General features: G+C 53.6%; 1 protein-coding gene across 2 annotated transcripts; it reads right to left on the bottom strand.

The window, feature by feature from the left end:
• Positions 1 to 1,636: 1,636 nt before the first annotated feature.
• On the bottom strand, positions 1,637 to 19,866 carry MTCH1 (mitochondrial carrier 1). Of its 2 annotated transcripts, none has more exons than XM_049653358.1 (12): positions 19,509 to 19,866; positions 15,609 to 15,693; positions 11,897 to 12,003; positions 11,279 to 11,356; positions 10,841 to 10,898; positions 10,443 to 10,494; positions 8,835 to 8,894; positions 6,266 to 6,410; positions 4,165 to 4,212; positions 3,896 to 3,963; positions 3,541 to 3,616; positions 1,637 to 2,478 (listed from the first exon to the last, which is right to left on the bottom strand). In XM_049653358.1, exons 1-12 carry the CDS (start codon positions 19,827 to 19,829, stop codon positions 2,407 to 2,409), a joined length of 1,170 nt encoding a protein of 389 aa, XP_049509315.1. In that variant the 5' UTR covers positions 19,830 to 19,866; the 3' UTR covers positions 1,637 to 2,406. The 2 variants fall into 2 exon arrangements, with proteins under 2 accessions (XP_049509315.1, XP_049509316.1); XM_049653359.1 differs by having other exon boundaries at positions 6,317 to 6,410.
• Between the last annotated feature and the right edge of the window lie 6,832 nt (positions 19,867 to 26,698).

Raw genomic sequence — 26,698 nt, 5'->3', positions numbered from 1 at the left:
GAGGAAGTTCTACAGTTTTTGAATGTTTTTGTCATGACAGGAAGTTTGACTGGCACTCTGCGGCCTCCAGGCCTCTGCGGGGTGGGGAGTACTCTGCTCCAGCACTATGCTGCACGGCCCCAGGCATCTGGGGACCGGTAAAGCAACGAGGGCTCTGGTAGGACCCAGCACAGGCCACCACTACCAACTCAGGCCTTTCGGGAGGCCTAGCAGAGGACTTCCCGGTTTTGTCCTTCATAATTAGGTTTCCCAGGAGGAGAGGATGGAGACTAACTCCCTGTCACCCCTCCTCTCGCTGACAGCCCAGCTGTGCCCCAATCCAACCCAATCTCCTTTCTCAGCTAAAAACCTGGTCGCACTTTAGTTTCCAGGACGGACAGGGAAATACCAGGGGCTCGGATGGTGGGTGAGACGTTAGCCTTCAAACACGGAACAGAGTAAACAAAGTTAACATACAGAACACCTACATCTGAATACTGACCTGAAAAACAGGAAGGGCAGAACCTGTACTTTGCTCACCTAAAACCTGAGACCGAGCATCCAAGGGGGATTTTCTTGCTGTTTCTGGGTGCAGAAGACAGCCTGGGAAATGTAGTCCGGACCCTGAAATGCCCAAGTCCAAGCGCCCCTAAATCCACAGGGGCCTTAGGAAGTAATCAATGCAAACACAGGAGCTGAAGGTGAAGCAACAGGAAGAAAAGTCACCCCGCGACAGTGGTCAGTGCCATGGGGGGAAACCACACCGGGCTGGAGACAGGTGACGTGCCACAAGGCAGACGTGCCTCTGAAGGGCCTTCCTTCTCTGGAAGGAAATGGTGCCAGCAAGGCCTGGCCCGCTGTGCTCCCTTTCCTTGCCGCTTTAGCAGTCTGAAGGGAGTAAGAGACCTCAGTGGCCTCAGCCACCGGACATTTACAGGACACCCACACGGGCATGCTCCTGAATTCCTGGGGAACAGGGATACATAAAGCAAACTGCCCACAAGACAACTGTTACTAGACCACTGGGGAAAACCAGTTTTGCAAAAACATCCCAGGGGCCTTCCCGTCCCTGTGAGAAGCAGGACCACGGTCACCAGACCCCAACTCTCTGAAACCAGTCCTCTAGAACAAGGGCAGAGAAACACTCGGGGAACTCAGCTGGTATTCAAGCCCCATCAGATGGAAGCCCATGGTCCCCAGAGGCCAGCAGGTTCCATTTGTAAGTTTTGGGGGTTTATAAACCCCAGCACCGGGCAGACAAACTGAAGGGAGATCCGCCTTTACCAGAGAAGACAGAGCTTGGCACTTTAGCTGGGCCCGTGTCTACCCCTTCTGCTGTAACCACGCCAAATGACTCTTGATAAAACCCAAGAATGTCATCCGCAAACCGTGCTGAGGCGACAGGGGTTTGGGTGGAACATTTTCTGAAGCTGGGAGGGCCTCTCCAGGCGATGGCTTAAGTGTCCAACTTCGGCTCAGGTCAGGATCTCACCGTTCGTGAGTTCTAGTCCCACGTCGGGCTCTGTGCTGACAGCTCAGAGCCTGGAGCCTGCTTTGGATTCTGTGTCCCGCTCTCTCTCTGCCCCTCCCCTGCTCACACTCTCTCAAAAGTAAATAAAAATTAAAGAAATTAAAAAGAACGGACTCTCCACAAAACTCCAAATCACCACCGATACATTTATTTGAGGGAGAAAAGGTCAAATCTTACCGGGAACTTTTAAACCGAATAGTACGAGAGACACTGACCTGCCTAACTTCTGGGTGTTCACAACTGCACAGGTAACCAGATCCTGCATGTGAGGCATCACCATTAAACCGACGAGCATTTGATGAGGGAGACACACTCTGAGCAGTCACATGATTTCCCATTCAGAAGGTGCCCGCCTCGGCATCAGAAAAGTAGTGTTGAGAAGAACGAAGGCAGAACGTGGCAAGGGCTTTCTCGCACAGGCCTAGACATGATGGCGGCCTCATGAAAGCGGATCCCGCCGTATTTACAAAGCAGGGGGGGCAACGCTCCCAGCTGAGGCGCAGGATGAGGCTGGGGCGGACGAGGGTATGAGTGGGGGGGTGGGAGCTGACCCCGTGAGCCTTTTCCCATCCTACCTGGGCCTCCACTAGCCATTCTCTGGCCCCCTTCACAAGGCAGACTTGGCACGTGAGCGAAGGAAGGGGATTGTGCCCGAATGCCCTAGGCCTGCCCCACCCTCCCCGGACCTAACAGGTAACCAATCCACTGGGTGCAGCCTCACCCCCACCCAACCCCCACTTCTGGACAGACGCACGGTAAATACGGAAACCGAAGCCCAGCTGGCTGGAGCACATCTAGGTGTTGTTGGGTTGGACTCATCTGACAGGTGCCCGACACGGTCAGGCCCCACCCCCGGTGGCCAGGCTGACGCAGCATGTTTTTTCAGGCGATTCAGGTTACTCCAGGGCAAAGCACGATCCTGAGGACACCCGGCGGAAAAGCAAGCTGGAGCCACGGAAAAGCTGGCCCTGGATTGGAAGCAACAGTCAGGTCAGTGAAAGGGGCCACCAAGCTTCTCATCCTGCCCCTGAGCAAGGCCAGCAGGGGACAAGAGAGGGTCCAGCAGCTCAGAGACCCCAGGGTCAGGCAGGGGTGGAGGGCGCAGGCTTGCAATCCTAGAGGGCAGTGTCAGGATATGCCACGTGCTGAGGCACGAGGGAGCGGACTGCCTCACGTCACAGGGTGTCCAATGTCGCTGGGGCTACTCAGCAGGAAACCCCCATAGAGGAGACTCGCTGCCCTCTGGCTTCAGACACTTCGGGGACTCCCTAATGCCCATGCGATGTGACGTAGACCTGACGGAAGCCGCTGGGAAGAACTGTGTCTCTTGCTCCCTTGCTTCCTCCCACCTGTCCTCTTCTCGATCCTGAGGCCTGTCAGTGTGCCGGCTCCTCCCCAGACTGCTGCCCCACTTTGCTTTGAGGCAAACCAAGGCTAGGAAAAGGCAAGGATCTGCCCTGAACCAGACACCTGGATCCTTGACCTCTGGGCCCAAGGGCTGCAGCCCAGCAAGAGGGTGCCTGGGCAGAGAACATGAAATCCCAAGACGGGCACCCTCGCCGCATGGCCCAGTTCAAGCCTCGGGTTCTCCTGGACACCAGGGATGACCCACAGAAGGGAGGGGTCAGCCTCGGACACAGCAGCTGCTCGTCAGAAGTGCTCCTGGCCGCTGCGTTGTCAGCCGTGTTACTCGAGGTCTAAGGTCCTGGGCTTCAGGTTCACCACCTACCCCATGGGCTCCCTCACAGAATGAGTCTTTAAAAGTTGAGGAAGAAAAGGAGACGGTGTCTAAAGTAAAATCTATAAGCAAATTCAGATCTAATGACCTCACATGTTTTCTAAAATAAAGTGAAAATTTAACGAAGACGCCTTACGCCAAAGGTCTCCGTTCTTTATCCTCCCTACTGACAACACTGGACCCCAGGACGATCCCTTGTCTTCCCACACAGCGTCAAGTCCACAAAACCGTCTCACCTGATTGACGTGGGGGAAGAGCGGGGGGAACCTCCTCTGTTAGGAGCTTTGCCTACCTGCACACTCAGGTATTTCCAGCAGTGGATCCAAGATTTGAACACGGGGGAATACGGGGGGAGCCCGGCCTGCAGCCTGCCCAGGAAGGAGAGCACGTCAGCCCCACTGAACAACGGGAGACGGATCAGCCAAGGGACAGGAGGTCTCAAGGGGTGGCCCGGAGCTGCCACCACCCACCTCCTGAATCCCAGATTCATCCCCAAGGGGGGCAGTGAATCCCAGAGGACGCCAGGATACCGGGGGCCCAGCCTACACACAGAGCAGTCGGGAGAAAGCAGAGCACCGGACAGCCTCAGCTGGACCGCCACCCCCCACGGTCCTGGCAGGGTGCCGGGGGGAGGGGTGCACACCTACCCGCAGTTGTTCACAGCCATGAGGTCACCGACCAGCAGGAAGGGGTAGGTCAGCATGCTCACCGCAATCTGAGATCCGGGGAGACATGAATGGCAGCGACCCCACCACCGCCACCAGCCCGTACCCCGGCCCAGGGAGCGAGGACACGCTGTCCCCACACCCTACACCCAGGCCTGCCTCCAGCCACCATTAGAGCTGGCTTCCCAAGCCCAACCCAGGCCCACAGGGCAGCGGAAAGGGCAGTGGGCTGAGCAGCTGGCTCGACTTACCCCCATCACAAATTTGGTATAGCTCCGGATGGCCAGGGCCTGGCTGAACTGGAGGGACAAGAAAGGGAGACCGGTTTGCTACAGGTACCTCGGGATGCAGACTTCAGACAAGCACCCTCACCCCATGCTACCTGGTCTGCGGCCCCCCCACCTCACCCTGCACACCGGCCTCACACACCCTCTGGGCTCGATTCCTTGCACACTGCTGCACAGTGTTCCCTTTTAGGGCCCACCAGTGGCTTCTGTGGCCTTGTAGTCAGAGCCAAGGGCAGCTCTGAGAGACAGAAGTGGGGTAAGTGGACTGACAAGGCTTTGGAGAGCCCACCAGGGATGGTGAGGAGCACAGGTGCAGGCCACGTAAATGGGATCACTGGCCACTGGCCTGTGTACCCCAACGAGCCGTGAGTTCCAAGGGCGTGGCCTGGGTCTGCCTCGATCAGTGTCCAGGGCTTGGCACACAGTCGGTGGTCAGCAGGTGGACGAAAAGACAGACACCCCCCCTGAACTCCCCAGACACAGAATCCTGGTCCTGCAGCAAAAGGCGAGGGGGAACTCGAAGCCTACTGCTACCCTCCCACCTTAGCAAAGTCTCACCCCCTTCCGAGTCCCAACATCTGAATTCTTTGCCCAGGGGACGGCCCCTCGCTAGGAAGGGTGACTACCTGTGCCTAGGGTTCCTGGGGCGTGGCCATACTGCCAGGCGGATGCCCAGTAACCCCAGACGGAGGCTTGCGTGGCTGCCTCACAGGCAACCTCGCCTTGGCCTTTAAGCCACACGCAGAAGAGCGCTCGCAAAGCCCTTCCCGCGACGCTGGTGACTGCCTGTGCTGGTGGTAAGTGCGGCAGCCCCTGGTCAAACACCCGCCCACCTGGACTCGGGGGAAACGCTCCAGCTGTGGGCCACCCCTCCCCCCCACTAAGATGCCCCGGCTGTCCCCGCCTTGCTCTGCACGTGACAGCAGCAACACGACGCCCGCCCTCTCCCCAAGGCCCTGAGAAAGGGCAGGGCCCTGGGTGTGTGCCACTCTGACTGCAAGTGGGAGCTGGCCTCCAGGGAGCTTTAGGAACCTGCTTACGCTGAAAGGCCAGCGAGACTCACCTACCCAAGGCCAGCCCTGGTTTCCCTGAGCAGAGGCTCTCAGCTGGGGCGGGACATTCTTCACCACACGACACACGCCCAGACACAGACATATGCAGGCTATGAACCCCCACCCCCACCACGAGGTGGTTCTGACAGACAGGCCCCCAGCCCGCCTATCCTCCTGGGGCTGGCAATCCCTGCTCTTAGCGTGTCTGGCTACCTGCCCATCACTGCTCCCCAGCTCAACCTGGTTCAGGCAGAACCTGTCAACCCACCAGGTCCCCAGACACCTTTCTGAAACAAGCGCCTTTTACAAGGATCAAAGCCTCCTCATGCTTGACCTAGCCTGCTGAGGTCTGTGCAGACCAGGCTGTATGGACCACTGCTAACAAAAGAGTGGGGGGGTGTGCCTATAAGGTATACTTCCTAGCCGAAGTAAAAAAACCTCAAGGCGGGAGGAAGCACCCTCAGCCGAGCACAGGGAAAGACCCAGTCCCAGCCCTGCTGAGTCCTAGCCGAGTGCCTCTGGAGAGCCTCTCAATCTTTGGGTCTCAACTTCTCTACCAGTAAAATGGGACATTACACCTGCCCTGTTCCTTTCACAAATGGGGTGCTGTTGGGATCAAATACCATAATGTTCACAAAAGAGTGAACGTTAAGCATGAAACATGAAGCAAAAGTTAGAGGGTTATTAGCTGGTCTGCGTCCTGATTTCCTGATTCCTACTTGGATCATTTCCTCGGATAAGCTGGGATCCGTTTTATTTCTAAAACTGCCCAAGGACATGCATTCCACGAACTCCTCCAGGTCTGGTTGCGGATCTTGAATCTCCTCTCTGGAGCCCACTCTCCCCAGAAGCAAAGCTGCCCCCGGGACAATGAGAGGCCCTCTTAGGCCACTCCCCAGAGAATCCCTAGCCCTCAGGACCTTGGTGCTCAGATCCCAGAGTCCTCGAGTCTGCCCCTGACCCTGGGCATCAGCAGTACACGGAAAGATTGACAAGTCCTTGTTCCAACCAACCTGGGAACCTGGATTCTGGTCGTTTCCCAGCCCCCCTGGGGTGTCACTCACGCTGTCATCCACCAGGTAGGCATTGATGAAGTGGGCCAGCAGGTTACAGCCCCACAAGAAAACCACATCTCCAAGGAGGTGAGGGATTAAGCCGCTAAAAAACAAGGTGAGCAAAGATGAGCAGGGGAGGGAGGGGAACATTTCTTGGGGGCTCCACGCCCAGGAAGGAGGCAGGGATGTTCCAAGCTGAAAACTTCAGCATAGCCAAAAGTACCGCCTCAGGACAACAGCCTGCAGGGGCCATGTGGGCCAGTGGCTACCCACGCCAGGAAGGCAGTGTGCTTTTCTCCGTGGGGGTGTCACACACCACATCTGATGCCAGTAAGTCTGCGGTCTCACAAGTGGTTTTCAAACTACAGAGGCCCGGCCTCAAGATGTGAATGTTGCTAAATCTGGGATTTTCAAATGCAGATTATGAAACAGGGTCTACACATTGATAGTTTTCTCCTGGCCTCTTTACCTAATCAACTCTCACAAAGCACTCTGCTCCATGCATCTGTTGTCTTCACCCCTAGAATGTTCCATTGAAGCCATTCCATACAAGCTTTTGCAAAGAGGACTGACAGTTAAAATGATGGCCTTTAGAATTAAACAGCTCTACAAAATGCGATGGAAGGTTCCTAAGATACGGTGCAGAGGGCAAAAAGCCAGATTGAGATCAATAGGTCCTGCGTGCTATTTGTGGGGTTTTTTTTTTAATGTTTATTTATTTACTTTGAGAGAGAGAGTGCATGTACATGCGAATGTGAGGAGAGGAGCAGAGAGAGAAGGAAAGAGAGAGAATCCCAAGCAGGCTCTGTGATATCAGCACAGAGCCTGACGTGGGGCTCGAATCCAAGCTTTTCAAATATTTTGAAATAATGTCCTTAATATCTAAACATGCAAACACGTTAAAAAAAAAAACACAAGTTAAAAAAAAAAAAAAAGACAGGGACACCTAGGTGGCTCAGTCAGTTAAGCATCTGACTCGGTTTTGGCTCAGGTCATGATCTCACGGTCCGTGGGTTTGAGCCCCATATCAGGCTCAGTGCTGACAGCTGGGAGCCTGGAGCCTGCTTCGGATTTTGTGTCTTCCTCTCTCTCTGCCCCACCCCTGCTCACGGTCTGTCTGTCTCTCAAAAATAAACACTAAAAAAATGTTTTTAATGTTTCAAAAAATATTTGCAAAGCTCAAAAAAATGTATATTGAAGGGACGTGACTAAAATGAACTTCAAGAATGCCATCTGCAATCTTGCTGCCCCGACCTGTGCTCAGACTAACCACTCACATAAGCTTTGGTGCCTCCTCAGTCCTGTAACACATATGTATCACCTGGTCTGCAAATATGTGATAAACAGAAGAACCCAATGAGCAAGCGTGTGTTGTGTCAGAAGCTCTTCACACACCAGAAGAGGACCACAGAGTGAGTATGAAAACAGCCAGAGGTGGGGCCATGTAGTTTTACGGTCTGATGTACCAGTCACACAATCAAATATTCATTTTACTTACACACACACACACACCTGAATATAGGAGTGTGTGAGTGTGTGTATAGATCAAGGTTTTTCAATCCTGGCACTATTGACACTTAGGGACAAATAATTCTTTGTCTTGGGGGGCCGATCTCTGCGTTGCAGGATGTTTATTTTAGCAGCATCCCTGGCCTCTACCCACTAGATGCTAACTGTGACAAGCAAAAGATGTCTCCAGACATGACCAATGTCCCCTGGAGGCAAAAATCACCCCCTGGTGAGAACCATTTATTATATATTACATATGCGCGCGCGCACGCACGCACGCACACACACACACACACACACACACCCCTACATGGTCGTCTCTTGGTTACATGAGAGATCCTGCATAAAAACTCCTGACCAACTATAAAGCCACAATGAACAGAGGACTCCGTGCTTAGACACGTATGTCACTGCCAAGGTCTTAACAAGGCCAAACAAAAGCCACATGTCAGGCTTGGCTCTTGGGTCTGCTTGTGGTTTATTCTGTCTGGACACAGTCTTTTTGGTCTTTCTCTTTTACATGTGAACTAAGGCGGAGGCAAGACAGTGAGGAGGGCAGGGATCCGCGGTCCTCGGGAGATCACGTGCCCTGCCTCTGGCTGCTCCGCACAAACACAGGCTCAGCAGAGCCGGGTTTCCCGACTTTTCAGGAGAAGCCAGAAGTATGGATTGCCATGTGGAATACCCTAGATAGAGTGCCCTGGCTCCTGAAGATCGGCCTCAGGGCAAATGGACGGGGTCTGGGGGAGGGGCCCGTCAGTCCCTCTCCGCAGCGTGCAGGACACGCAGTACCATTTCTGTGTGAGCCGTGATCTGCAAAGGGCGGGATGGCATCGGTCCTGACAATCCTTGGCTCACGCGAGCCCCAGGGCTGCACGGAGCCAGAATGCAGCTATGCAGGCAGGACGGAGCCCAGTGGTTAGTCTGAGCCTGGCAGCTACAGCCTGGGAGGTTGAGAACGTGTCTGTTAGTAGAGCCACGCCACGTGGCCAGCTATGGGGTACAGAAACTCACGTACACAAAGAATCCCAGCAGCCCCTCCTCTTTGAAAATCTTCCCGATGGAGCTCAGCACGCCGCTGTGAAGAAGGCAAGACAGGGGTACGAGGTCACCCAGTCACTGTGGAGAAGACCACCCCTGGGGGGTGGGGGAGAGGAGAGGAGAGCCCACCATCCCTGCTCAAAGCCATCCAGTCCGGGCTGGGATGCAGAGAGGAGATTCTGTGTTACCAGGCAGAAACTAAGTGGAGAAGATTAGAGAGAGCTCTCGTCTAGGAGTGAGGGGCACTGACACAGTTCACGGGGATGGGAAACCCACTCACCCCAGGATAGGAGCCTAACGGTTCTCTACTACTGCCTGCTGTGGATCTGGAATTTGGGAATTGGCCTCCAGTCTGGGCTGCTGCAAAGGTAACGGGACCTTCTTCTGCCTGGCCCTAGTGCCTATCCCTGGCTCAGCAGCCTTCCAGCAGAGAAGACTGCATGCCCGACAGCGTGAGAGCAGGAGGGGTGGCGAGCGGGGAACCACCTGCCCAGAGGGCAGAGAAGGAACCTGAGGCAGAAGGTCCTGTAGCAGAAGGCCCCGATGCAGCCTGGGAAAAGTCACCTGGCCCTCCCCAGCAGGCGCTTGGAGATCAAAGGACAGGCTGGCGTCAGGTATGAAACGCAAAGCAGGCTTAAGAGCCGCAAAGCAGGCTTAAGAGCAATCTCTACGACTTGTGGCTCGCAATGCGAAGTGGCCTATCCTGAGCAGAGGCCCTACAAAGCCTAAGCGGCAGGGGAAGTTTAACAGAGAGACGATGGGAGCCGAGGTTGCTCCCAAGTCACCCAGCCCTGCCAGGCCCCCAGCCCTTCTTCTTGGCCACTGGGGCTCTGAGCCAGACCATCCCCTCCTGGTCGTGTCTACCAACCTCGCGGTTTCATTTTGGGAGAATGGGCCAACCTCCCATTAGTGAACCTCAAATGAGGCCATGGCAGCCGAGTTGCCTGGGGAAGCGGCCCCACAGGACAGCTGCCGGAAACAACTGAAGCCAGGAGATAAGAGTCTTGGGAAGGGTAACAGAGATGTGTCCTCCTGCCACGTGCCTCTAGGATCTGCCTGCTGTCCTCCACGGGGTTTCGTGGGGCAAGGAGGACAGGAGGGCATAACCGTCCCGGGGAAGAGCTCTGTCCACACAGCTCTGCCCCCACGGCACTGAGTTCACTGCGGGCCCGGCAGATGCCGGGAGGTATTCGGTAAGCAAGCAATGGAGTGGGCCCCCGCCCACAGGGTGGAACCACCTCTTAGCAGAAGATGAAACGACCTACAAGTCAGCTCTGTGAGAGCTGGAGAAATGGTTAGGGCAGAACTAGGGGGTCCAGGATGGAACCCTAGTGCAGTCCCAGGTGGCACGGTCCAAGCCAACTCCACTCCCACTCACCCCTCTGCAGGGCAGCCCCGGACATGGGATGGAGGGGAGAAAACGCCCCTGGACACTGTCGATGGCCGCCCACTGCCATGTTCCTCTGAAGCTAGCACGTTAGAACGAGAGTAGAGAAGGGACAGCAACTGACCCCAGCACGGCCTGTCCTGGCAGACTCTGAAGGGTGACAGGACCACTCCTGCCAGTCCTGGAAGAATTACCCACCTGTACTTGGCCTCCCGTCCCACAAACTGGACCATGCAGCGCATTGAGATGACTGAGGAAAAAGAAACACATGCAGGTAATGTCGTGGCCAAAACCCAGGGCACCCAGCTGTGGGGTGCCCGGTGCAGCGGCCGCTGCCCAAGGCCTGTGTCAGAGCGCAGCAGGGGAGGAGGGCCTCTGGGATTTCCCCGTCGTACCCCGTGACCACAGCATCCCATTTCTTCTTGCCCGGGAAGGGCCCCTGCTCCCTGTGGCCAGGACTCCCCGCCAATCTCTCCTCAGTGCGGTTCCGGGGGAACACCCCACCCCACTACACTTCCCAGGGCTCTACCGCCGCCAGCTTCAGTCCACAAGGGCTTATCCCACAGGTGAGAGGCAGTCTCCAAGGGGTGGCTCACCGTGCAGGGGGTGGGCCAGCATGCGGGACACGCACTGCATCATCATCTCGTAGGAGGTCTGGAAGAGAGCAGAGGGCAGGGACTTGGTCTGGCCTCTCTCTCGAATGGGCCCTCAAGGGGAACACAAGCTCTTACAATGGACAAACTGGGATCCCACAGCCCCCGATGGGGCCAGTCTACCTCGGATAGCCCCACCTGTCACCCACCCCCCATTTCCTCCGCCCAGGGGTGCGGCTGGGTCTCAGGCCAGGCCCCATGATGGCTGACAGGCTTTCTGGGATTCCTTGCAGTGGCCATGTCGGGGCTCCTTCCATGTCCCACCCTATCCATGCGGAGTGAAGAGCCAACCCTGTCTCTTCAATGACCTGTCCAACTCGGCAGTGAGAAACAATCAGACTCCCCTCCGGGGCCTGTCCCTCTCCGACCCCAGATGCCCACCTCCTTCACCACTTTCTTCAGGGAAGTCTTCATGTCGTCCTTGTTGGAGACCTGCTCGATCTCATCCGGAGGGAAAACCTGAGGTACAAAAACAAAGGAGTGGGACGCCCGGCTGACGCAGTTGGTGGAGCATGTGACTCTTGATCTCAGGGTCGTGGGTTCTAGTCCACGGTTGGGCATAAAGCTTACTTAATTAAAAACAAGAACAAAACCCCCAAAACCCAAAAAACTTTGCCAAAAGCAAAGTTCAGCTATGCCTCCTCAATGTAACTCTTAAGGGACAGGAATGGCAGGAATCAGCTCCTACTATTTTCCCTGCAGCTAGGTTCACCTCTGGTAACCCCAGGGCTGGAGCTTGGCGGGGGTGGGGGAGGGGACCCCTCTCCCCCCACCTGCGGTCACAGCTTGTCACAGCTGGGGGAAAGCAGGAGGAATAGGGACGGGAAACTTCCCAATCAAGGAGGTGTTGACGCACCAGGGTCTGGAGCCTGGCTATGGCGCCTGGGTGTCCCCTGGGAAAGGAGAAACCGGACCAGTGCACATGGCTGCCTCTGAGGCCACCAGGGAGCTTGGGGAGAACCTCAGGCAACCGATCCTGGCTTTGCCCCCCAGGCTCACCTTCTTCATACTGCCCCGGGTCACAGTGGAGAGGGCATTGGACATCAGTCGGGGGCTCAGGCCTCGGAACAGCCCTATCTTCCCATCCACCTGCACGATGTACTTGGCTACAAGAAAGCAGAGGTGGCAGTGTCACATCCCCTGCCCCGACAGACCCACCCCCGGTCACAGTCACACCCAGACCAGATGCAGCCTGTCCCTCAGCACATGCTGACTTGGGTCACGGAAGGGGGCAGCTGTCCAAAGCCCACAAGCAATCAGGCCCCAACCCCAGAGTCTTCTCTAGCCCATTTCTTTTTGTAAAACCTTCAAAATGTATTTTTGCCAAAGACACAAATTTTTGTTTTAAGTTTGAAAAATCGACTTGGCAAACTCAGCTAGTGTTTCAACTCAGCAACTTAACTGCTACAACCCACAAACCAATTCTGTTGCTTATAAAAGGAAATGTTTCTCTTGGGGCGCCTGGCTGGCTCAGTTGGAGGCACGTGCGACTTCTGATCTAGGGGTTGTGAGTTCGAGCCCCACACTGCGTGTAGAGATGACTAAATCATTAATTAAGAAACAGTTTTTCTTGGGGGAGAGAAAAAAAGGAAAAAGAGTGCCCGCAGGCAATGATGAAGTTTGCAACCTAAGGGAGGAAAAAGGAAAAACTCCCAGAAGAAAGGCTCAAGAATGTCCCCTGAGCATACCAGGAAGAGGACCACCCTTACCCTGTGCTGCACCCAGGCCCCACCTTAGTACCTGTTAGCATTTATGACTCACAGCAGGGGATGAGGTGGGGAAACAACATAGCTAGTGGAGAAGTAACAGGCACCAATGAACTATTCTAGAGAAAAAACTTAAGCAGTCAGGGAAGGTAGACCCTACCTGTATGAATCAGTGTTTTTTCATTAGGATCTCTAAAAGGATACCTCTCTTAATGTTTCATTATTTTTTTTTAAGTTTTTTATTTACTTTGAAAGAGAGTGAGCGAGCACGAACAGGGGAGGGGCAGAGAGAGGGAGAGAGAGAATCCAAGCAGGCTCTGCACTGTCAGCATGAAGCCGGCCACGGGGCTTGAACTCACGAACTGTGAGATCATGACCTGAGCTGAAACCAAGAGCTAGAGGCTTAACCTACTGAGCCACCCAGGCGCCCCGGGATTTTATGTTTTAAAGTAATCTCTATACCCAACGTGGGACTCGAACTTACAACCTCAAGATCAAGAGTCGCATGCTCTACCGACTGAGCTAGCCAGGGGCTCCAATGTGTCATTATTTTAGTATCAACTTTTAAACTACGATCATTTTTTTTTTAAACCTGCATACCTAGAAGCTAGCAGAACTTTCACTGTGCTCCCCTTCCAGACCTGACTTCAGCTCCTTAGCACCACGCAGTGGCAGGAACCGGCAAATGCACCTTTCTCTCCACTGCAACATGTCTGCCAACCCAGCATTTCAATGTCGCTGCTAGAAAGGGCTCATGGTGGGGCCGGGAGCACCTGTTCCCTGCATATTTAGCTTCCTGAGATAGGGGTGGGACTGGAAAGAGAAGAGTAGGAGGGGACAGGACACTGGGTGACACAGCAGGGTGCCCTGCTTCAGAGTGAACCAGGGGAAGAAAGGTTTATTTTGAGGGAGGGGAGCTCCAGCCAGCAAGAGAGAGCCAGGTAGGAAAAAGTCTTAGAGGGATCATGAGTGAGTCACTTAACCTCTTTCTAGCTGATCTGCCCACCAGTAAAAAAGGAGCAGGAACTCCTGTTTCTCAGAGCAGAGGAAGGCAGGCAAAAATTCCTCCAGGGGCCTTTGTGGGCCCAGAAGGTCCCACAGCCGGCCAGGGGCTCCGTCACGCCATGGTTTCTCTCCAGGAATTTCATTGTTACACCAAAGAATGTCACGACAGCTATGGCACTTTCCAACATGACATGGGGAGGAGTAGATGTTGTCCAGACAGCATCTAGACATGCAGACAGCTGAGCCCCCTCCCTGACGGGAGAGCAGGCAGGGTGTCTAAAGCGGCCTAACGGGCATCTGTTTACAACATCTGGACTGAAACAACATTTACACACGCGGCGTGAGCAGGGGCACCTCAGAGCTCTGCTCATCTCTGCAAGAGGCAAAATGTGGGTCAAGACCCCTCTACCGTGAGACCTTCCGGGAATGACTGTGTGACACAAGTAGAGACAGTCTGGGCTCTGACCTGAGGTCCCTCATTCGGCTAGAGCGTGCGTAGAGGCCACAATGGAGGGGCTGGCAGCCGGCCACGCCGGCTTCCCACAAACCCAGTGTTAGCTTTGTACACTGGCTTTCCTGTGCCTACTTCTGGGCCTTCTCCCTCCCCCCTTCACTGACGGTTTTTAAATAAAAACAAATACGGACACACTTCCCCACAAAATGATATGTTCTGCCTGGCCCTAGACTACTCAATGTCATGGTGGCAAAAATGGAAGACAAACAGGACATCAGATTCTGCCAAGAGTGTGTGAAATTTAAAAAAGGTGACAGGAGGCAAAACCACAGGTTATTCAGCAGCAAGATTTTCAGGGGCGCCTGGGTGGCTCAGTCGGTTGAGCGTCTGACTTCAGCTCAGGTCATGATCTCGCCATCTGTGAGTTCGAGCCCCGCGTCGGGCTCTGTGCTGACAGCTCAGAGCCTGGAGCCTGCTTCGGATTCTGTGTCTCCCTCTCTCTCTGCCCCTCCCCTGCTCATGCGCTGTGTCTGTCTCTCAAAAATAAATAAATGCTTAAAAATATATAATTAATTAATTAGAAAAAGATTTTCAGAGAACATTCTAGACTAACCAAACAAGAAAGAAGAGCTGAAGTGGAGGGAGCCTGAGGGTATCAGCCAGCTGGGAACATGGAGAAGCAAGGGCACGTTTAAAGAAGTCTAAGGAGGGTAGGGACTGGGAGAGAGGCAGCGATAATGGGTTTGAAAGGCTTTTGGCCAGCTGGCGCCTGGGGGTCTGGGGACGAGCAGTGGAGGCGGCCAGGTGGGCTCAGGTGGCATTGGACAAGCTCCAGTGTGGCGGGCCGCTGGTGGACAGACCTCCTAGGCAGCAGAGCCACGGAGGGGGCTGGGGGCTGCTTGCCTGAGGGGCCCGGATGAAGAAGCAGACACAGCTTTGCAGACTAGAAGCACAAGGCCAGAGAAGTGAAGCGATCTGCCCGAGCTCGTGCAGCGGGTCGGGGCATGCCAGACGTGAAGCGCAATGCAGCGTGTGCTGGCCGCCCTGTGCCCCCTGTGTGGAGGTGCCTGAGTGGGGTCCACTGCCTGAGGGATGCAGGGGAAAGAGGAGGAAGAAGGAAAAGAACCCAGGAAGCCCCCGACAGGCCTCCTCCTGGACTAAAAGGAAAGTAGGAAAACTGGTAACAGCCCAGACTGCTCAGAAATCAAAAGGAAACCTCCCGGACCCCCCCCCCCCCCCAACACTTCCAGGCACAACTTGGAGCGGCAGGGATGACAGGGACCAGTGTCCTGGCCCGGCCCCTCCTGCTGCCTGGGCTGACGGCTGGCAGCTGCTGGCAGAGGAGTTGGCCCAAAGCTGCATTGTTCACCTGCTCCCGCCCCAGCAACCCTGCTGCCTCTGGTCACTCTTTGATCCCCGCCAGTTCTGAGCGTGGGTGTCGCGCTGTCCTGTGTGTTCCCGGGGGCCAGCTGGGCCTGCTCCCCCTGTGACGTGTGACGCGCTTTTTTTGTCGGCGCGGGCCCTCCTGCCTGGAAAGCACACTCACCATAGGTGAAGAAGCTGGGCAGATAGAGGACCTTCCTCCCCAGCACATTGGTCCCGATGGTGGGGGGCATCGGCTCATGACCCACCTTCAGAATCAACAAATACAAAAGCAAGGTCAGATTCTATGGCTGGTCCGGCTCACCGCTTCTCATACCCCAGGCCTCTGCCTCTTCTACAAATTCCAATGCTGCTCTTGCTGGTTTCCCCAGCAAAACATACCAGAAACGTCATCAGAATCTAGAACTGTCAGCATCACGTAAGCTCCCAATGAACGGAAGTGTATAGTCCCAGATCCCTACCCCCTACCATAATCCAAGTCACCCCATCCCCCAACATTCTCACCTTCAAATGCCAGACATTTCCAGTGTTTTTGTGTGCTTCAAACCCTGCACTCATCTCAGAATAAATCTCAGTTAAGTCCCATCTCTGGGCTAAAACTTCAGTCCAACCTCAATCCCCAGTGTGCCAACTCCAAAACACATCCCACCCCCACCTCGGTCCTGAACTTCAGGACAGCTCAGCTCCACCCCAGAGTGCGGCCCACACTCAGGTTCCTTTCTGCACCCAACGCAGACGCTGACAAATCAGTCGCTCTCGCTCCCAGGCCGAGCAAACCGTTACCTCCAAACTCGGCTGCTCCTCAAACAATTCCTCATCTGTATTCTAATCTTGATCACTTCATAGCCCTGTGACAGAATGACCCCCCTCATTTCTGTAGGGCTATCATAATTCTTGCTGTATAGATGCAGGTTATGATGACAGTAGCCATTAAACTCATGGCACGATGGGGGGTGCCGGGGGGAGGGAAGGACATAGCCACCCACACACCTTTGAGGAGGTGGGGTCTCTCTCCTGAAGGGTGAGGCCATTTATTATGCTGCCAACTGATGAGGAGAGAGACTCTGCTGTCAGGGAGAAAGCAAGGTGCCTGGGAGACCAGCACCTGAGTGAAATAGGAGAAGGCCCCTTCCAGGACACAAGCCGTGACCCTCAAAGGAGGCCAGCCAAGCCCCTGCACCACAGCAGCTCCTTTAGGATGAGGAAGGGAGCAGGGATGGCAGAGTTGGGATGTTCTGTCTTAAAAACTGGACTAGGTATGCTTCCAGGGCTTTCCTAGGCTAATTTCCTCCCTTCTTCACCTTAGTCAAGTGTTTTTGAAAGTTCTGGCTGTCCCCTGTCGATGTGATTTTGAGCTACCGGAGAGATTGCGGACTATAGATGAAAAACCCTCCACGACGGTGACCTTCTTTAAAAAACAAATTCCAGCCCAGGGGAGTTGAAGGAAAGACATGAGCCAGCTGACCCGTGCAGTGAGCCCTCCCCTGCTAGACCTTTCTCCTGCTTGGATAAACGTTCGAAGGTTCTGACTTAAGTTTTGATTTTGTTCTCTTCGATAGGCGGTATTCCCTTCACACCTTCAACTCCCAAGCGTGAGCTACTGTTCTGTTGCTGTCTCCGTCTAGTCACAACTTGGGAGTCCGAGTAATTCCAAGCGCACCTTTAAGTCTGCTGTGTCCCCTCACCCCATAGTCCCCCAGTTTGTTGAGTCTATTTCTTGTGCTTGCACCTGAGATTATGAAAGGCACACATCGCAGCCCTATTCCCCTCATTCTCAAGTTTTCGTTATTTGTGCCCAAGTCCCATTCACCCTATTTCATCCCCAAATCTGTTTCCCCAGTCCCAACCACAGCCAAAGCTGTAACTCTGTATCAGGCACTGGTGGGGCCAGTTCATCACCCTCAAATCCCGAACTCCCGAAACTTAACACAGACGAACCCTGATATGAGGCCCTGCGTTCTTAGTCACTTGATCTAGTCAACCCCCAGACCTGCCACTCCAATCTTGCCACCTGCCCCCTCAAACAGGTTCTGCCTTTTCTGCAAACTGCTGCTGACTCCCGAGCTCTACCTACTAAGGTTTCACCCTGAAACACGTTACACTCAGCACCAGCTGGGTTCAAATCAGATAGACCACCCAAGTGGGCTCACCCATCCTCCCCCACCCAGTGCTTTGGTGTTCCTCATTCCCAATTCCCTCTTCGAATCGCTTGTATTTCAATTTTCTCCTCAAACCAGTAAACCACATCTACCAAGGTCCAAATGATGAACCCTCCCCCCGCCATTCCTTATGCATTTCAGCACCCTCCACTCTACAGACTCTCCTATCTCCCACCCTAAAAACACAACCCTCACCCAATCTCACTCCGTCAGAGGAAAAACTCAGCTCTTGGGACCCTTACTTCTCATCTCGGGTAACAACCAGTTCCAAAGCCCCACTCTCTCTCCCAAACCTGTAATCTCTATTGCTGAAAATACAATCCTAATCCCCCAAATCAAGCAGCCCTCACTCCCAAAACACAACCAAATGCCAGTCCCAATCTCCCCCCCACCAGCCATTTCCAAATCTCAGTCACAATTAGACGCTAGTCAGGCACCCTGATGTCCCCGACCGAATCTCCTCATTCCTTGTCATACTCCCGGTCACACCTAAAAACCCCTTGCCCCATTCCTCAGATCCCAGATTCCAACTGCTCCCATTCCAACCGAACGTCCCCCTCCCCCCCACCAATCTCTCAGCCCAGTTAAAGAGATAGGAAATCTAACACCCATTCGCCTCGACTCAAACCTCAAATCTTGGTTGGTCTCCATCTCAATTTTCACACCCCCGCCCTGCCGCCGTTCCCCTAACTGGAAAATTCTAGGCTAGATCTTCAGTTCCAGTCCAGGCTGGAATCACCCCCATCTAAACAGTGCCTATCTTAGCCACCCACCTAATTCTGCCAAGTGCACCCCCTCCACCCCGCCTCCTTCCAGCTCAATCTCTCTCTCTTTCTCAAGCAGTCCACTTCATCTGCAAGGTCTTGCTGGCCACCACCATATGCCAATTGCTCCTGCATGGCTCCATTCCAGAGTCATCCCCACCTTGGCCTCAGTTTCCGCCAGCCTCTACCAATCTTGCCACCTTAAGTCCCAACCGCCCCTCCTGCCTAATTCCAATACTTCCATAACCCATCCCCCCCATACAAGGACTGTTGAGTCCCACCTCCCGACCCCAACTGTGACTTTCATTTTCTCTTCCAAGTGCGTCATCCCTTTCTCCCTAAAAGCCTCCTTCTGGCTCCCCTCTCCATAAGAATCGCCATCACACCCCTCCCCCACTGCGTCGCCCTATCTGTTCCCCTCCCTCAAAACGCGTCACCCTGTCCCCTCCTCCCACCAAATCTGTCGTCGCCATCAAACTCATAGCGTTCCCTTGCTAAATCCTCTGCCTTCGCCCTGTCCCACCAAATTCCCTCACCATTAAATCCAACGCCACCTTCTCCTCTCCACCTCCCTCCCCCGAGGCTGATGCTCTTTCTTCCTTCTCTCCTAAATTTTTGGCCCTGGCCTCCAGTCCTTTGTCCCCTCAAACAGCTTTAAATCCATCTCTATCAAATCCAGAGCTCTAGCTCCCCTCTACTCTAAATATGTGCTCTTCATCTAAATACTTTGCTTTGGCCCCCCAATCCTCCTCCCCGCCCATTCGCCAAAACTTCCCGCCCCTCCCCCATTCTGTTGCTTCTTTACTCGCCCCCAAATGCTGCCCCTTTCCTCCAATTCCAAGTTCATCACCTCCCTTCCTTCAACCTCCAAATCCTCTCCTTCATCCCTTCGACCCCTCCCTTGCACCCGCCAAATGCCTTGTTCCTTTCATCCTCTCCCAAATCTGTGGCTTCTATCCCTTCACCCCCAGACCCATCAACGCTTCCTTTCTGTCCCATTCCTTCAGCTCACCAAACCTGCCGTCTTCCGCCCCTCTTCCCAAATCCGTCACCATAGGCTCCCTGCCCCCATCCTCCTCCAGATCCCGGCCTGTCACCTTCACAGCAGCCCCCATCTCCCGACGGCGCCCTGGCCCCCACCTGGATGAGCAGCTTCACATAGAGTAGCGGGTGGCTGAGCGCCGTCACACCAGCGCCCAGCGCCACGAAAAGAGCCTCGGTGGTCGGGGCGTTGTCCCCGGAGCCCAGGCCCCCGGACGCGCCGTCCATCCTGCGGGCGGAAGGCTGCGCCGCGGGTCGAGGGTGGCGCGGGTGTGCACGGTGCGCGGGCGGCGGATCGCGAGCCCGAGCCTCGACCCCCGCCGCCGCTCCGCCGCGAGCTCCCGCTCCTGCTCCGGCTCCCGCCATCCCCGCGGCACCGCCGCGAGCCCAGGGCGCCACTTCCGGGTCCGAAGCCCCCATGGCGCCGGGCGGCGAGGTCACTCCCCGTCACGTGACGGGGACGCCCCGCCCCTAGTGGCGTAAGGGGGCGGGGCCGGGCCACACCACTCGCGGCTGCGGGGGAGCGCGGCTGTGTGGCGCCGCAGGTGGTACGCGCCGGATGTGGGCCTGGGGCGGGACTGGGGCCTGGACCGTCGCTGGGTTGCAGGCCGGGCGTCAGTGGTCGCGAGCGGCCCGAGCCGCGGGTTCGGAGAGTGTGAAGATTGCCGCCAGCCGGGGCGCTCCCCCGGGAGCCCCCAGGAAGGCGGCGGGGGCGGGGCTCGGCGGCTCTGCCAGCCAGACGCCCCCAATATGGTCTTAGACGCTTCCAAACCCCCTCCCCGGCTTCGGGAGTTTTCTCCGCAGTCCTGGGCCCGCCTCCTTGCGGCCCAGAGCGCAGACACTGTGGCCTGCGAGACCTCCTCCCCCAGTTTGAGCCCCTCCGCGGTCTCCAGTCGTGTCTTATCCCTTTGCCCTCCTCACTAGACCAAATCCAGGCGCCCCTTAACGACTGTGGCCGTCCTGCTTTGCAACTGAGCCTTTGCGAACGTCCCTTAGAGCCCACGGTTAGGAAAGTGGCCCTAAAGTATTTGCGTATCTCCCTCACTAGATGGTGAGGGTTTTAATCTGTCTTTTCTTGGGAGCATACGCAGGTCCTGGGCTAGGCTCCGAAAGTCTTATAGTTAAATGGGTAGTGATAACTGGCCCTTCAGTCACACTTACTATGTGCCAGACATGGTCAAGTGCTTTGCGACGACGTGTTAAGAACAATCCTCATGACAACCCTGCGAGGAAGGTACTTACTACAGCAATTGCCTTGTCCCTGTTTGTAAACGTGCCCACCCTCACCCCCAGCAACACCTAGAACAGTGCCCTGCTGGCTGTGGAGGTGCTCAATAAACGTTTCTGTTTATATGGAAAAGAATCGAGTATCCCGGGGTCTGCAGGGACACAGCAGTGGGGCACCTGTCCCTTTGCCTGTACTTATCCTGTGTTCATTGTGAGAAAGTTCTTTAGAATAGACACATGCCTTCTGACCACTTAGACCAGGTTTCCTGCAGTCTGCCCTTCCTGACTCCCTTCCTGCCTTGCCCCCTAAATAGTCAACTCTCCCCTTGCCACTCCTGACAATAAATACTTCATACACTGCCCACGTTGAAATCCTGCCTGCCTGCTTCCCTCCCTTCCTCTCTTCCTTCCTTGGGCTCACTAACCCAGGCTTGTTGTGGTCTCAGTCAATACAAAGCTTTCTAGCCCTTTCAAGTTATGTGCTTCCCCCTTGAAACATAACCTTCATCAAGCCTACCTCTAGCCCCCAGGAGCACTTTAAAGGACCTCCTTTTGCCTGGATTCTGATTTCACTTTCTTATGGGAAGCTTTAAAGTCAAGTTCACCCACAGCCTATGATAACTGCAGTACATTAACTCTCCACCCAGAAGAAGTCAGGGCTCTGGGGGACGTGGGGGGGCGGGCAGTTTACTTCACTTTACTTCTGAAACTTCTTCACACAAACCTTCTCCTTTTCTGGGTTTTTCCTCATCATCTTTCTCCACCTGGTTTTCCTTCTGAACTTGACTGGGTGTTCACCACTAGGCCTTTTACTCTGTCTCATTTACATGATCACCTAACTTTTTGTGTGTATTTGGGTCCTTTGAGTCTGTGGTTCCATAAGGCAGCTACATTGTTATCTTGCACCAAATATGGGGATGTACGTACAGTACATTGGTTATAAGTGACTGAACAATTTCCCTAAGCGAGGAAATTAAAGTAAAAATAGATCAACTAAAGCAATTATAACTCTAGGACACCGAGGAGCAACAAATGTAAACTGCACCAAAGCCATATTTCCACAACCCATGGCTCATAGGGACACCCAGAGGGGGGAAAATCACACAGAAAAAATTATGAACCACTCAAAACCACATTCCATCGTGAAAGTGAATGGGGAAAAGAGGAGGGTTAATACTCCTGGGAACTTGATGTAATAAGGCAATCTGAAAGAAACTTTAAGGGGGGAAATGTAGTTTTCACGTGGTGGCCAAAATAAAGAATGGAAAGTACTGGAAAAAAGGACAGTGTGAAAAAACAGGTATATTTGAACAAATCAAACAAATCATTTAGAAATGAGAAGTATACTCGTGGAAATGATTGAATGACAGAAAATCTTGCTCAGCATTCCCTCTACTGAGCAACCTAGCAGTAGTACTTAGAACTATACTTAAGTACTTCTACTTAATAGTACTTCAGTTAGCTCTGGGCTGGGTTAGTGGCCCCCCTGTGGTCTCATTACCATCTGCACTTACCACATTGTACGGGGGCTGCCTGCTTTCTGGTCAGTCTCCCTTGTTAGATTGTAAATTCTGTTTTTGGTTTGTTTTATTTTAGAGAGAGAGTGAGCCAGGGAGGGGAGCAGAGAAAGAGAGAAAATCCCAAGCAGGCTCCATGACCAGTGTGGAGCCTGGCACGGGGCTCAATCCCACAACTCTGGGATCATGACCTGAGATGAAATCGAGAGTCAAATGCTCAACCGACTGAGCCACTCAGATTGTAAATTCCTTGAGAGCAGGGCCGTTCTGTTCATGTTGGCATAGTGCCTGGCACATGGTAGACACCGACTAAATATTTTCTAGAAAATGAATGAATAAGCAAAAGTACTTTTAAAAAATTGTAGTTATTTACAGTAGCACCGCGTACAGAATGAAAACTTTAGGAAGACCCATATGCCCCAAAGAAGGATCAAACAGCAGAAAATGAATAAGAAATAAGCCTTGTAGACCTTGAGAATTGCCAAGTATATAAACCACCAATCCCTGGAGTCCTGTGGGGAACTAATGTTACAATGAAAAGAGAATACGAAATAGTAAGTAGCCATTAGTTGTAACTAGGTTGACATCACAGTAAACAGGCTAGGAGGGAACTGGAGGTGATCATGCCAAGGTCAGCATGAGAGTTCAGGCCTCACATCCGAGGGGCAAGGCACACCAGATATTGGAGAATTTATGCAGCTGTAAAGAAGATGGGCTTGTTCTGGACGCAGGCTGGTTTACTAGTTCTGGGTGAGAACATTCTGGCTACTGTCTCTGTTCACTCTCTTCACTCTGGGTGGGAGTGGGGAGCCCCGGCCTCTTTTCTGTCATGGATCCCTGGGGAGCCATACCCAGACATCAACCCCACCCAGAGGCCAAGCTACAAAAGGAGCCCAATTTAAGTTCTGGCACCCCACCCCACCCTGCCCCAAAACACGTAGGATTCTACTGAGCAGTTTCAAGAGCTAAATTCAAGCAGCTGTCCTTTTCAGGGACTCCTCTGCAAAGGGAAGTGAGCCGTACCTCCAAAGGTCCCACCAGACACTGTTGCTCCTGGCTTCCAAGTATCAACTCCATTTGTTTTTACGATATGAGGCCAGGGCTATGATAATTACCCTCAGATGATTATTTCCACGGATGAGGAAACAGAGACCCAGAGGTTAACTCACCCAGGGTCACACAGCTAATAAGCAGAGCCAGGATTCAGGTCGGAATCTGCCTAAGTCTGCTACCACACGCTCTTAAACAGAGGTCAAACGCAGAAAATGGACAGGTGTCCAGAGTGATGACCCTGGGCCTCCAGAGGCTGCCCCCGGCAGGCCGGTCACTTCAAGGGTGTTGCTGGCGTGAAGGCCTTCTGGATCCATGGTCCGAGGAGAGAGCAAGCTTTCAGCACTCGCCACACACACTCTGGCAGCTCACAGCTCCTAACGATACCGAGGTAGTCACCATACCCATGTGAACCAGAGGGGTTCACAGGCTGGTGCCAGCCTCACTCCCGTCCTCCTTCTTTATTTATTCATGCCTGGTGTAGAGACAGCCCCTCCTTAAAGGGTCATCACTCTACCCCTGGGATTACCCTCTCTGCGGGCCGTCTCCAGCCTTGGAGCTCCACAGTTGCTGACTTCTCTAGAAAGAGCCTACCTGGTATAGGAAGCATGCAGTCTGGAGTCAAATGTCTGGCTCTGAATCCTGTCATTGTCGCTCACAGCTGTGTGGCCCTGATGGCCTCTCTGAACCTCGGCTTCCCCAGGTCTGCAATAAGAACTGGCAGTAAGGACGGGCGCCTGGGTGGCTCAGTCGGTTAAGCATCTGACTTCCGCTCAGGTCATGATCACACGGTTTATGGGTTCAAGCCCCGTGTCAGGCCAGCCCCACTTCGGGCTTTGTGCTGACAGCACGGAGCCTGCTTCTGATTCTCTGTCTCCCTCTCCCTGTGCCCCTCCCCCCACCACTCACATGCGCACTTTCTCTCTCTCTCAAAAATAAATAAGCATTGGGGCACCCGGGTGGCTCAGTCGGTTGGGTGTCTGACTTTGGCTTAGGCCATGATCTCATGGTTCATGACTTTAAGCCCCACATCAGGCTCTGTGCTGACAGCTCGGAGCCTGGAGCCTGCTTCTGATTCTGTATCTCCCTCTCTCTCTGCCCCTTCCCTGCTTACTCTCTGTCTTTCTCAAAAAAAAAAATAATAATAATAATAAACATTAAAAAAAAAAAGGAGCACCTGCTGTATGGTTCCATTTATATAAAGTCCTTAAGCAGGCAAAATTAATCTCTGGAGATAAAAATCAGAACAGTGATTACCTTTGGGGGAGGAATGGCTGGACAGAGGCATGAAGAATTTTCTGGGGGCGTAGGAATGCATTATCTTTGTTGGGATGGTGATTACACACGTGGCTACGCTAGGAAAATCTCACAAGCTGTACTCTTAAAACCCGGGCATTTTATTGTGTGACCATTATTTCTTAATTGAGGAAAAAATATTCAGGACTAAGATTGTTGTTTCCTCATAGTGGGTATCCAGGGGAAGGTGCCATCAAAATGTCTACTGCACACACTCACACGAATTCTTGTGTAACTAGAAAACAAAACGACTCCCTTCTCCACTGTTCCCTACCAGCCCTTGGCAGAATCTGAATCCTTGTATGTAATCCTGTGCTGGTAAGTTTAATAACTGGTCCTCTAGGAAGAAAAACATTCTGATTTGTAGCACTTGCCGAATGCATGAGGTGGAAACACTCTCGCTGTGACTGATTTTAAGCTGCTAATGTGACATGTCACTGGGCGTGGAGTTGGGAAGAGATGGGCACAATAGGGGCGCCTGGGTGGCTCAGTCGGTTGAGCGTCCGACTTGGGCTCAGGTCATGATCTCGCAGTCTGTGAGTTCGAGCCCCACGTCGGGCTCTGTGCTGACAGCTCAGAGCCTGGAGCCTGCTTCGCATTCTGTGTCTCCCTCTCTCTCTCTCTGCCCCTCCCCTGCTCATTCTCTGCTTCTCTCTCTCTGTCAAAAATAAATAAACATTAAAAAAAAAAAAGAGAGATGGGCACAATTGACTTTGGCGAGCCAGTGGGAACTGACTCCAGCACACTGCCGCCACAAGCCTTTATTGTAAAACTCCAGGGGAGTCCTGGCAGAGCTGAGGGAGCAGCCGTTAAGCGTCGTCGTGTGTCGTGTGTCGTGTGGTTCGGGAGCCAGCAGCCATCTCATGCCAGCTTGAATGTGAAGGAGGGTGGACCCTGCCCCAAAGCAATCACGTGAAATCCCAAGCCCGTTGTAAGAGGGGTCAGCCTTGCAAAATAATGGACTTCCAACAACCTTATAACTGGGGTTAGCAACGCATTTGGCAGCCTCAGGATTTTTACATGATAGTACGGGCTATTTCATTTTAAATTCCTGAATTTTAGGGGTGCCTGGGTGGCTCAGTCAGTTAAGGGTCAGTCAGTTAAAGGTCATAATCTCGTGGTTCACGAGCTTGAGTCCCACATGGGGTTCGTGCCCACAGCTCAGAGCCTGGAGCCTGCTGCAGATTCTGTGTCTCCATCTCTCTCTGCCCCTCCCCTGCTCGCATTCTGGCTCTCTCTCTCCCTCTCAAAAATAAATAAAAACATTAAGAAAAAAAATTTTTTTTAATTCCTGAATTTTAATTTCTCTTGAGGAAGACAAAGAACAAAATCTGGCACCACGAGGCCTGCATCCACTCCTGACAACAGGCCATAACAGAGTAAAAAAAGCTGCCCTCACGAGAAGTCCGTGGCTCTCCAAATCTCAACAACACACTTGCCACAGCCAGTTGTGTTCCCTGCGTGGTTCTAGTCGGCATTGGAGTTTGTAAATCCTAGTTGTGGCTGTGCCCTGTCTGAGAATTAGTTTGGTCTTTGGCAGCACAGCATGTGTGTGTGTGTGTGTGTGTGTGCTCATGAACAGCTACCTGTGAGATGAGCTGAGGAATATCCATTCACACCCACCATTCCCCCAGTGAATTGCCAAGATTTGGCATCTTGGGCACCTGTGCTCACTCTGGGTGCTCGGCAAAACTTGGGACATCAAGGGATACCAGAACCCAGCCAGGGTATTGCCTGGCTTCCCAGGCAATTGCCCTGATTCCCTACCCTGGTTCAACATTAGAATCACTAGAAGAGTTGGGGAGAAAAAAAAACAAAAACAAAAAACAGTCCTCAGCCCAAACAAATGACTAAGAATCTCCGGGGATGGAGTCTGGAAATGAAACTGTTTTGAAAAAGCAGTACCGGCAATTCCTGTGTGCACCTTTTCTTTTTTTTTTTCCAGGAAGTGCTATTTAGGGTGCCTTTTCCTTGCACTAAGGGAAAGGTCGCATGCAGAGGCCAGCGATCTCTTCCCTCCTCAGGTTGTAATTCCCATTCCAGCTTGTAATAAAGGGGTGGGGCAGTGAAAGAGGTGAGGCTTACTCACCCCGCCCCCTGCTGGAGACGGGTGCAAGCTGCATTTTGTCCAGAAGACTGGGGGGTGGGGGGGCAGTTCGGGGGCGGGAGTGCTGGGGTGCCATCAGGCACCAGAGGCAG

The sequence above is a fragment of the Panthera uncia genome (genome assembly GCF_023721935.1).
Source record: "Panthera uncia isolate 11264 chromosome B2 unlocalized genomic scaffold, Puncia_PCG_1.0 HiC_scaffold_24, whole genome shotgun sequence".
NCBI lineage: Eukaryota > Metazoa > Chordata > Mammalia > Carnivora > Felidae > Panthera > Panthera uncia.
The sequence above is the reverse complement of the archived record's forward strand: the minus strand, read 5'-3'. Positions and strand labels throughout refer to the sequence as shown.